This window comes from Tasmannia lanceolata, unplaced genomic scaffold, assembly GCF_043159265.1.
Source record: "Tasmannia lanceolata isolate RefF3 unplaced genomic scaffold, GAP_Taslan_0.1 ptg000008l, whole genome shotgun sequence".
In the NCBI taxonomy this organism is placed as follows: Eukaryota; Viridiplantae; Streptophyta; class Magnoliopsida; order Canellales; family Winteraceae; genus Tasmannia; species Tasmannia lanceolata.
Window position 1 is genome coordinate 13,838,277 of NW_027518685.1, and position 12,443 is coordinate 13,850,719.

General features: G+C 37.3%; 1 protein-coding gene across 3 annotated transcripts in view; it reads right to left on the reverse strand.

Moving 5' to 3' along the window:
• The window catches only part of VPS34 (vacuolar protein sorting 34), a 32,759-nt gene that overhangs the window by 16,199 nt on the left and 4,117 nt on the right, over positions 1-12,443 (reverse strand). For 2 of the 3 annotated variants that reach the window (XM_077388031.1, XM_077388030.1), the window contains exons 4-8: positions 9,703-9,861; positions 9,308-9,517; positions 5,855-6,033; positions 5,244-5,391; positions 2,419-2,514 (exon numbers count right to left, since the gene is read on the reverse strand). In XM_077388031.1, coding sequence (XP_077244146.1) covers positions 2,419-2,514; positions 5,244-5,391; positions 5,855-6,033; positions 9,308-9,517; positions 9,703-9,861 — 792 coding nt within the window. Of the gene's footprint in view, positions 1-2,418; positions 2,515-5,243; positions 5,392-5,854; positions 6,034-9,307; positions 9,528-9,702; positions 9,862-12,443 lie in introns of those variants that run through there. The other variant, XM_077388032.1, reaches the window with a different exon arrangement.

Consider the following 12,443-nt stretch of genomic DNA (forward strand, 5'->3'; position numbering starts at 1 on the left):
ACAGTTATAAATATACTCAGGGAAACAATCCAATAAATTAATGGGCAGAAAGTGCCAAAAAATTGTTCTTTTTGCCTTGATGAATCTTTAGTTCTTCGTTCATTTCCCAATTAATAAATATGAATTATTGGTACCCTACTCCATGGTCACAAATGGAAAGAGTCAGCATAACAACAAATTCCATTGGTGGATGATTTTTTCAGGATATAACAAGCCTAAAATGTAACACAGAAAACTCTACAAGGCATACATGTCGAGAAATTCTGTAATCCAGTGACTAAAACAAAATTAACCCAAAAACCGATAAAAGTATAAGAAAATGGGGGGAAATGCAAGCCAATGAAGGACATATCAATAAGATGATTTTTTTTTTTAAATGTCAATAAGATGAATTTTTATGAAAAGGATTTTGGATAAATCAAACATGAGCCACAATTATAAAAGCAGGATGCACAAAGATTGACGACCAACTTGATGAATGTAACTGATTTGGTTCGAAATTAATGCCGGAATCAGCGAGTTCAGTAACATCAAGTACATCTATGCATAGAATTCCAACCCATGGATAGGGCCCACACTATTTGATGGGGAAAAAAGAAGAAATTATGTTGCCCAGTGATTCATCAAATGTAACCCTAACTGTGTAGGACATATCCATAGCATGAGTATTATTCTACCAAATGAGCAGCCTGTATAAATCAGACATAGCCGCAAAACATTATGGCGGGATGCATATAAGATTGACATGAATTGGTAGAGATCAATGCACTGTTTGTAGTTTATCTTAATGAATATAGCTGATTTGGCTCTTCATACGTGCTTGAATCACTGATTCGATTGGCCCCCAGAGGGCGTGCTTTATAGGGATCAAAGGGTGAGACAATCTCAACAAGAATTCTGCTCTCTTGTCCATGCGTTATGATTTTGACAAGTTATAAATTTAGAAAATGAAAAATACATTTAACAATCTGCAAGGATGAAAAGTCCCAGTGTTCGTCAAAATGATAAATACATTCCTAGAACTAATTAAAATGTCCTTAAGGCATTGTTTGTTTTGGATTTTGAGAACTGATCGTGAGTCCAAAACTGATAACCGAAGTGAAAATTAAATGTAATTTTGAGTCCAATAATCAGTTTTCGACTCACAATTGATTCTCAAAATCCAAAACAAAGAGGGTCTAATGAAATGCCCCCACATGCAACATGATGCAAGAAACATTAAAATGCTTGCCAAGTTTCATCAGACCTAAAAAAAAGTTCTTCAAATTTATGCAAGAAATTCTAAAAGGCAATTGCACATGAGTATCAGCTCTAAGAGATCTATAATTGGTTTTGAAGATGTGTCAGAAAGCAGAAATTGGCACCGCCACTACTACAGATTTTACAAGACTGCAGCATTTTAAGCCTCAAAAAGTAGATTTAGTAACGAAAAGATGACAATTTCTAAATAGCCAATTCAGGCAATGTTATCAGGATTTTAGAAAGTGCCCTTTGAACATGTTTAGAAGTCCACAAAAGAAGTGTTGGGTTTAATAGTAGGAAAGCTTAGAAAGTTAATATAAAATAGGGAAAATTACAGATACACGCCCTCAACTTTCTGACATTTGCAACGATAACCCTGACTTTTCGAAGTCATCAACGACACCCCCTGACTTTTCACCGTCCATGAAGTAGACCCCCTGACTTTTCACCTTATAGTTCAAAATTCATCAAAGACACCCCTTGTCAGAAAGTTGAATGGGTGTATATGTATTTTCCATTTTGAAAAGTTTACCATCAGAGAACAGATGGTGGTATATGTTTTAGGGAAAGTGTAATTAAAATTTTCATTTATTTTCACCGTTCAAAAATTTATTTTGGGCTCTCTTAAGATAGAAATTAGGGCTTTGTTTTTAGGGTTTCTGCTTGTGCATGTATGTGTAGTTTGATGCATGTTTGTCTAGGTTGATAAAGAGCTACACAAATTCTTTGCGAAGCTTTTCAGCTTTCTTCTTTGATCTTGATTCATCAAATTTTATTGTCATTTTAACTCTCATTGTTTTATACGATTTATAGGATCATTGGTTCAATTCTCAAGCAGGTTTTCAACTTGCAGTGGTTCATAGGAGAATACTTGGATCACGACATGAGAAATCCTTTTTGTCTAAATAATATAGAGATATTTTGGTGAAATCTGTAAAATAATCGCAGTTCGAAAAGCTTTAGGCAAAATCACAGTCTATAAGAAACAGCGAACTAAAGGTAATGGGAAAAGGCTTTTTATTTTCTGGGAAAGAACATATCTAGTAATAAATGGTTATGACCTGCTAATGCACACCGAGTAGTATAATTTAAAGAGAAAAATATTATATTTACTTGACGTTAAGAGGACTGTATGGTTTGGAAAACCCTGGCAATGAACACTTCCTTATTACTCACCTCTTCACTCTCAAAAACAGGAGACAGAAGCTCCAATGCATCTGTAACATCAATGGATTCCCACCTTCCCATCAAATCTAATGCCTGCTTTGCTTCCTGCAAATAAATTAGCATATGAATATTCCGGCACAATTAATTTCTTACTTATAGCACACCAATGAAAGCAAACAAGCAAAACAAAGAATGCAAACTTCAGAGAGAATAGAACAAAGCTATACCAGGTACCAACATTAAGGGGAAATGTGCAATTTAACATGTCTAAGAATTCCCAACCTTTATCTTAGATTATAAAATACAGTAAAAACCAGAACAACTTTGAGAAAAAGAAGAAATTTGTAATGAGAAAAAGAAGAATTTTGTAATGAGAAAGAGAAAATAGTCATAATAGAACAATTGAGGAAAAAGAAGAAATTTGTAATGAGAAAAAGAAGAATTTTGTAATGAGAAAAAGAAAATAGTCATAATAGAACAATTGAGGAAACTCCATTATATACAGAAATGAGTAAATGGGCATAACCACCTGATGTAATCAGAAGATAGAAGCTCTTCACATTGGTGCGAAAAACTCACCTGAATATCTATTTTAAGCAATCCACGGTTTGTTTCAAAGATCTTTTCATGACCCGTGATAACTATTTCCATGATTTTTCCATTTTGTGTCTCAAAATACGGCTCAAACGTCAACAGTTGGATTAATAAAGAATTAAAGAAAATTCAATAGAAATATCTTCCATTGCCAATTCTGCTGGAACTTTAGGTTTCTCGTCAGGGTCATGAACTATGGCCATTATTCTCTAGAAGGACTAGATGAGATTCTTGATAGGTGCGGTTGAGCCTCTAGCTCAATTGGTTAAGACTCTGCTCCTCAACTGTGAGGTCGGAGGCTCAATCACAGCTTACCTACCAAAAAAAAGAGATACTTCCATAGGTGCTATGCTGATTTAGGAAGTTTGTTTCCTACATTAAGAAACCTCTTTATTAGCAGAAGCATTGTTGTTTTTGGAAGGTATTTGGGACAAGGAGAAGTCATCTAAATTGGTATTAAAACTAGAATAAAAGTTGGGAGATTGGTGCATGAACTTCAAGGTATTTATGGGATGCTGGAGCATCCCCAAGAATCTCTACATCGGCTTGTGATTGACCATTAGATTAGGTTTATCTTGTATTGGTAGTGATAGCTTTATAATTTTGGCAGATTTAATTGTCTTTTAAGTCTTTTAGAATTATTAGGGCTAGTTTAGGAAGTAGTTTTGTATTAGGGCTGAGATATAAAGCCCATTGCTTTTCCTTTTTACCTTAGCTTTCACTAAAATGAATTAGGGTGGAGTTTAAGAACTTAGGGTTTCTTTGCAAGAAATCCTTGGAAGAGAAGATTTGTAGCCTGTTGTTGCAGCTTTTATCTTTCTATGCCTATATCTTTCTCCTTGTTTTAGCAAGGAAGTTTCAGTGCAAAAGGGGCTTCGCGTCTCCTCGCTTAGCCACATCAATTTGATTTCAAGACCATATAGGAATGGAGCATAAATTTCGACCTGGGCTGTTCGTGATCATCCTCCTAGTCGGCTGCATTTGGTGTAGTTTTTCCCTCAAATTTCAGATGTTTGGAAGCTTGCAAAATCAGCAAAGAAGATCGGCTCCCTCTTCTCAATGTTCTAGCAACACCTCTTGAGCTGGATGTGGGTCTGTCTCATCCACATCTTGCTTTTGTAAGTGACGAATTCCACGAGGCTTAGCCTTTGAAATCCCAGCACAAACAGTTCTTTTTTTTATGATTTTTTCCCAGCACAAACAGTTTGTAAGTGGTTACTTGAATCCCTATTGAATAGCTTTCTCTATCACTTCGATCCAGCAAGAATTCTTGAAAATAATGTTGAGTTTTGCAAGATTATCTCAGCCACTTACAAGATAGGAAATAAGGACATCGGTGGCAGCTGATCTCAGCTTGAGAAACCCTTTTGACCTGTAGTTGCCGCATCCTCTTCCTTTGGTAGATCTGCATGTGCTAGAGAATTTTCCTGACCTATATTGTTAATCGACTTTTACATGTATCCCATCCAAGGTTTTAAATTTTGGCCGAAACCGAAACATTTTGGCCGAAATTTCGGATCTCCACCCACATCGACGCGAAATTCACATTAAATCAGAAAAGTACAAGATTTTGGCGAAATTTCGCAGAAAATGGAAATTTTTTCCTCTGGATAGGGTTGCAAACATTGACAAAAAAACCTTTTTTCCATCATCCATATGATGCTCCGCAATTGGAAAAGGAACTAAGGTTTTTTTTTTTGGGCTGCTATAACGAGAAGATACTGCAAGGGTTGTGAACATTGAGGAAAAAGGTTTTTTTTCTTGTAATTATTTGAAAGTGCATAACTTATGTTTATGCATTCTTTTCCAGGCACATCCTTTCTCGGTTGGCCAAAATTTTATAGAATTTTTACATGATTTCAGCCGGCCCTTTGGGCGTGTGAATTCTTTCAAGGAGCGTCCTGATTCGACATTTTTGCTTACTCTGATCCGGTCGACGTGGTTTTCGTTTTCCAGCACGCAGGTGGTCTAAGTTCCTAGGACTGAGTCTTTCTGGCCCATGTGAACATCTATTCTAAGTTGTATTCTAAGCTCTAACATATTCGAACAGCTATCGGAAGCAAATATAATCAACATAAAATAAAATAAAAAGCACTCAGTCAATTAATCAATTGGTGCCTTGTAAGCCATTAGAAGTACAAAACTAGAATAGCATACAATATGCAAAACAAAGGCGAGGTCGAAAACAATAGAGACAAAGATATCATTGTAATGAAAAATAAAAGAAAATATATTCTTGCCTGAACATCGCTCCATTCAACGCAACGAAGAAATTTAGTGAGGGCCCTTTTCTCTGACATTAAGGAGAAACGGAACTTCCACAATAGTTGCCTCTCATCTCCACTCAAGGTGCGTGTCGGAGGATGTTTTAAGATTCTTTGTATTGACCTAGTGAAACAAAAAAATTATAAATATATAGCTTCCCACCATTCCATAACAATGGATGAAAACAAGATAGAATTACAGTGCACCTCCACAACCAAAGGCCCTATGTTTCCTTGGCTACAAATATCAAATTTATGCCTCCGAGGCTGAAGGGAAGAACCATTAAGCAAAATCACTTTTAGGTCTTTAGAAACTTCAATGCGAGCAAAATAACTCTTTTAATTAAAAAAAAGTATTGTCACCCACCTGTTGTGGTGCTTCACAACCATATCATTTACTAAGAATTCTTTGAGTTCTCAATAAAGATCTCTCAATAAATATAATACGGGTAGAAAGCACCAAAACATGTGGGTGGCAATACTAGGCCCCAAAAGAAAATTGGGAAGAGAAAAACTAAAAAAATTACCAAATAAGGCATGACACTTATGATTCACATTCAAGTTAAGAACTTCGAGCTGGGGCTTACTTCCTTTCGTTAGAGCTTGGTTTTAGATCCCTATCAATGATGCCCCGAGTCAAACTCCTTGCTAGCTTGAGTTGCTTATGCTCGGAAGGATTTATTCTTCCCACTTCTGGATCCCATACAATCACAAGTTCATTTGTCGAGGATACAGGAGATGGTGAAAAAAAGTTCGCTCCTGATTCCTATGTGTACAACATATATAAGTTACAATCACCCAAAATCTTAGCATTAGTAGTCAAAATATATTCACAGGAAAACACTAAAATACTTAAAATAGGAAAGAAAATAAACATTTATCTTCATAAATCAAGGGCAATGTAAAAAAAAAAAAAAACAATTTAAGCCTTTATCATGAAGTGATAAATCAAATTAAGCTAGAAAAAGTTTCTTTATTAGCTTTAAACAGTATCACTCTACTCAAACAAACAATCAACGAAATCATGATGAACTAGCATAAAACATGCCTTTTAATTATCTTAGAATTTTCCAACATACCTCTACTAGTTTTATACACCACGACCCACATACCTTGACTAATTTTATACATACTAACCCACACACACGTTCTAAATATTTAAGCTAGCATGTAATTGCATAAGCAACACATAAAGGTGCCATACTCTACGAATCTAACAAGTCACAATCAATTGTTAGGTCTCCTATACTCTGTTAGTATCATTGTATTATGGATGAAACTCCACTCAATTTGTTCAATTGGTGATAACGAAGCTCCACAAACGGTTGTGCGACTGATTGATGCAAGTATTCTACGAGGAACCCACTTTCTATAGAAAACTTGTTAGAGAATTGAACACTTAAATAGCAATCCAATTGACCATCACAAATATTTTAGAGAAGAAATTCAGTACCAAAATTATCAATCCAAATCAAATCAAGAGCAAAGCTCAAACACAACAATGATAATTTGCAATGATCCATTAATCCATAACAAAAGTCCATCAAGATCATAGGTGCCAAAGCAAGTGAATGCAGGAAGTGATGCGAGGAGTAGTAGTAGACGGGAAGGGCTCTAGAATTGAAGCGGGCTAAGGAAGCAACGTGAAGCAAAGGGATAAACCGATAAAGTGTGGAAAGAATCAAGTTAAAAGTCGTCTTTCACAGTGCGTCAGATGATTTGGAATGAGAGGAATCAGAGAATAGTTTTTTTGTTTCTAGGTCGTCTTGGGTGCTTGTTAGAAAGGAGTTTTGGGGACTATCAGTTGGAAACTTGTTCCAGATGTGAAAGCGGATTTATTTTAAATGCCCATCTAAGGCTAGGGCAGTGGCCAAAGGAATCTCAGCTTTAGCTAATGCCCTTAAGTTGAACTTTGATTGCAGTTCAAGAGGCAACGCAGGGCCTACAGGCATCAAACAGGTGTCCGAGAATTGTAACAGGAAGGCCTCAAGATTTTCTCCAACCCTATCAGTAGTTTCCAATGAAGTGGGAGTGCTTTCCAATGAAGTTGGTGTACGTACTCTCCACAACAGAAGTCAAATTATCAAGTAGGAGTGTAGGACCATGTCCGGTACTCCTTGGGTGGAAGGGACTCTTACTCTTAAGAGATTCTTCAATTGGGAAGGATGTTCACCCCATCTTCAAGCAATCCCTAGAAATGAAAAGGACTTGGTGAATCCTTTAGCTAAAGATGGTATTGGTAGAACTGTTTTAATGATTGGGACGTATTTGAATCATTTGCAATGGTTGCTAGCCTGAAACTGTTCTGTTTTCTTTTTTATGCTTTTGTCTCTTATGTTTGTCTCTTGCTTTGCTTTTCTTGGAGCCATCTCGTTTCCTTTTCCAAATTTGCTTTCACTCAGATGACATAGGGTATCCCCATGCCATTTTTAGGGCGGGACTAATCCCTATGGACGCACGCAATCACCCGTAAACCACATGCATCGGGTAACTCCGAGGGGACTCGAACTCGCGTCTATGGGGAGCAAACCCATGATACTAGCAGACGCGCCAACCCTGTCCCGGTGCTATCACTCTTTTCAATAGATTACTTTTGCTCCTTTCAAAAAAATATTAAAATAAATATATAAACAGCTACAATGGACTCACTATGACAACTTTCAATAACAAATAGCATTCTCTCACAAGAGGAAGGTTCAATTAGAAAAGAAACCTGGACCTAGTATCCAAGACAGATTTTATACATTCATGAAGTAACCACTTCAGGTGCAAAGAAAAGAACGCGGTTCCATAATTAAGAAATTAAGAAATCATAACTTCTAGGAGAAGGCAACAAAAGTAATCCAAACACAACTAAGTTCTGGGTGATTTCAAGATAAGCATAAAAAGTTAACCAGCATGCATAGCCACAAATCTTTTATGGAACATTGTTCGTCAACCAGGTACATTTTGTTTTCCTTTAGGCTGTGTTCTGTTGCGCCACTCTGTCGGGAAAGGAAATGGAAAAAGGTTCTTTTTTGCTAAAAGATAAAATTCCAAGCGTTCTGTTGCCCTATTTTGAAAATCTAAGGATCCTACGTGGATTCCATTTTGCTGATGTGTAACGTCAAAATCCACGCTTGAAATTCTGTCCCACAGCAAAGGAAATGGCTAAAATCTCAAAGGAATCGTGTGGGTTGAGACCCAAAACTATCGAAACGCTTAACTCTCTCTCTCTCTCTCTCTCTCTCTCTCTCTCTCTCTCTCTCTCTCTCTCTCTCTCTCTCTCGGCCGCATCTCTGGTTTGCTCAGCCAAGAAGAGAGTGGGAGAGGGAGAGCATAAACCCCTTCCATGGACCACATCTTTGGTTTGTTTGGCCAAGATAAAAGAGGTTTCATTGCAGGGGGTTCATAGTAAGGGGTGTCATGATAGGGAGATGAGGGGATTTCATGGAAAAGGGGTTTTGCTTAAATCTCATCAAAGGGTTTCATGGCAGGGAGATGACGTGGGGGTTTCATGGCAAAGGGGTTTTGATTGATGCCCATCAAAGGGTTTTCATGGCAGGGAGATGAGAAGGGGATTTCATGGCAAAGGGGTTTTGATTAATGCCCATCAAAGGGGTTTCATGACAGGAAGATGAGGAGATACCATTATTGAGGTGATACAATCGGTGTTGGATTTGAGACCTTTGTATTGCTCACTGTTGCTATTGCACGAAGAAGAAGAAGACAACAATCCAAGACTTTCATTTTTGGTTTCCTTCTCATAGAACGCCCATTTTTCCATGTTTATAATTTTCTTTTTCTTTTCTTTTTCTTTTTTGCCACGTCATTTCTCAGGGATTCCATATCAAGGAATGCAACAAAACACAGCCTTAGGTTAAAGGAAAGGGTAACATAAATTGGTTCTGAAAGAGAAAGTAGAATGGTTTCAACTTTCAACGGAAAGATATAGATTACTCATCAAATTCAAAGGAATATCCGCTAAACTAATAATATTGCATGGAATCTTAAACTAGAAACATGACACATGTATTAATTCAAATGGGGAATGAACTAACCTGGAAAACAACTCTGTGCTCAAAACTGCAGAAGTCAACAATAAGGTTTAAGTTAGAATTTCCACATCTAGAGCTTTCTCTTTCCATGATCTTCTCCATAGATTTAAATGCGAGATTGTCCAGCCAGTCAATACGTTGAATCTGTCCTCTCTCATACTTATTAAGAAGCTTTGCCAAACGCTCCATCTCTCCACGCTCATGCCTAGGAACCTATAGAAGGCTAAAACACATAAGCATATATAAGAACCCAAAGGATCTTAAAATAAAATGGGGAAACTTGATTTCGAGAAGAAAACATGTCAAGCTGTGGCAGAGAGATGAAACATTTTTAATTGCTTATCTGAAATACACTTAAATAAAGGACCATACACAGTATTCAAAGATTAACCAGAAACCTTTCCAGGTGTTGTCGTAGGAAATGATCCATCTGCTTCTTTCCCTCGCCAGAGCCTAAGATTTTGCTTCCCTGATTTAAGTTGCTTCTTGCTGTTAAATAGAAGAATGGTGGCCCCACCAATTAATCCCTCATCCTTCCCACATGATACATCCCAGACCTGCATGTTCAACACATACATTGAAGATGGATTCCCGCAAGTATATAACCAAAAAAAATGCATCCATAGGGATTAGTCCCACGCTAAAATGGCGTGGGGATACCCTATGTCAAAAAAAAAGTATATAAAAAAAATTAAGACAAGACAAGTGCTGGTATGAAAACAGAAATGTAGGTTTCCATACTGGAAGGGAATGTGATCTAGAAATAACTGAACGACAAAATATCAGACAAAAAGTTGATAATGTTGATGGATCCAATGCAGACGAACAAAGAAGTCACGAGCAACTCTAACATATACATGTCATCTTTATTTAAATTAAATTCTCACATACATATGATAACGTAAAAAACACAGTATAAGCAGATCATTGCCTAGGTTAAAATTAAAATATCAGAGAGTTATTAGCATAAAATTGACAAACTAAAAAAAGTAAAAATTTGAAATAACAAAAATGAAGGCAAATATTGCATTAGAATATTAAGGAAAGTAATCACTAGTTACAAACATGTTAACATAAACTTTCATTTACTCCAACTTAATGGACTTTCCTCATTTTTCATGAAGCGTACCAATTATATCCAAACAAATCTGGAAATATTCAAATGTATAGAGTCATTTTATGCAAGAAAACTATTGCTAGGAATACTTAAGCGCATGTACATTTCAAAAAATATATCAATAAAGTATATTAAATGCTTATGGATTAAACAAACAAAAAGAAGAAGAAGAAACTAGCTATATATACATGCACCATGGTTTGCAGAATCAGGAAACAGGATCGGTTTGGCAAAGCCCAAAAAGTAAAATCAGCAGATCCCAATAAAGGAACGAGACGGTTCCATGTTTTTTTGGATTTGATGTAATTAAAGATTAGGGTTATGGATAGATATTCAGTGTGATGATCATCCATCAGTCCACCTATCCTCTATCCTCTCTCTTCTTCGGGATGATCCTGGTTAAAGACGCAACTTTTTAGGATCCCTATATGATCAAGGAGGGGATTGTGCCATTGGTTCATACCATTTAGGAGGGTGTTTTTTTAGCATGAGGTGAATAGGGTGGCAGAGATGGTGGTAGGGCTCGAAGTTGTTTACATCAAGAGATCTGGATCTGAAAATCACATCTAGAAATGGACACCCATCTCATGCGTTCACGATGAAGTCCATGTATTTGCCGTCAATGAGAGATTCCAGAGCGGTCCCTACATACAAGCAGTGGGTGATTCTGGATATGCCTTAGCTGGATGAATGCTTAGACAAGATTTTAACCGTGTACCACCTCATCCATCGTAGGTATGTGATTTTCAATCACCGTTCTGTGTTCTATGTCAATGCCACCTTCCCTCAACTCTCCTTCTCTCCTTCCATCTTTCCCCTTTTCTCCCTTCTCCCCCCACCTTCTATCACCCATCTCACCATCCTTCGCCCTTCTTACATTCTTTTCACCCACTCCCCTCTTTTTTCTACCATTTTTTGCGGTGACATTTCTCTTTTCCCGTTCTTTTCTCCCTTTCCTTTTGTTTTAAACCCAACACCCCCACCCCCAACACACACCTGATTGGGTTCATAAACCACTTCCCCCGTAGTTGTGTTCATATATTGCTCCCCTATCTTTCCTCTTTTCTTGATCTTGATCACTGTTGATCCTGATCTCCCTCTTTCCCGGTTGAGATCAATCTCTTACCTCTAAACTCTAGCTATCAGCCTATCACTTTTTCCCCTCAGAGACCGCCCGCAGCAAGAAGTCGCCCGAGGCCTCGTACGTCATCCCGGGTACGAATCCATTACTCCTTTTCTTGTTAGCCTACCCTATCTCGCTTGACTTTTCCCTTCAACCTTAACCCTAATCTATCTCAAATTATTTCCCTCGCTTCATACCCTGAACATATCTCATTTTGGGTGGTAAGCCTTGGAACTATGGAAAATCATAGCTGCTTTGATAGGTTGGTTTTGTCGAAAGTTGACAAAATGTGAGAGAGAGGCCAATAAATCAGTTTTTATTTTTTGAAGTGCCAAAAAGTCGCTCCAAAAAACAGTCGTAAAGAATTAAAAAGGAGCCTCGGAATCTGTGCAGAGAAGGGTCAAAGCACACCATTTTTTTGTCTATTCTTTTGAGTGAAAAATTAAAATTTTGCACCAAATATTGGTTAAAAACGCAATCCAAGTTACTATTAATTTGAATTAGAAACTATTTCTTCTGCACCTAAATTCCCAAAACTCGATTCATGAAACTAGGTTTGCAATAAACTGGAATCAGAGCTCAGAGCTCATATTACTTGTTGGGTTCCATCACTTTTATCTCTCTGAGTGTTCGATAAAGTCTCAATAGAATTCCCTTAGTTATAGCCTTAGGTTGTTCATCTATCGCACACTAGGTGTTCGATCCAATTCCCCATGGAGTAGTTTAGTCGTTTTTGTCAGTTAGGGCATCTTTCAGTAAGAACCGAGTCTTGAGTGTTGTCTTTAGGTTGTCGGATCAGTCCCATATCAATTCGGTGTCAGCTTCCATTGTCTACGGTCATCTTAGTTTCTAGTTAGGAGTCTCAGTTGTTTCCGGAGTCAGTAGGTTGTCAAGCACAT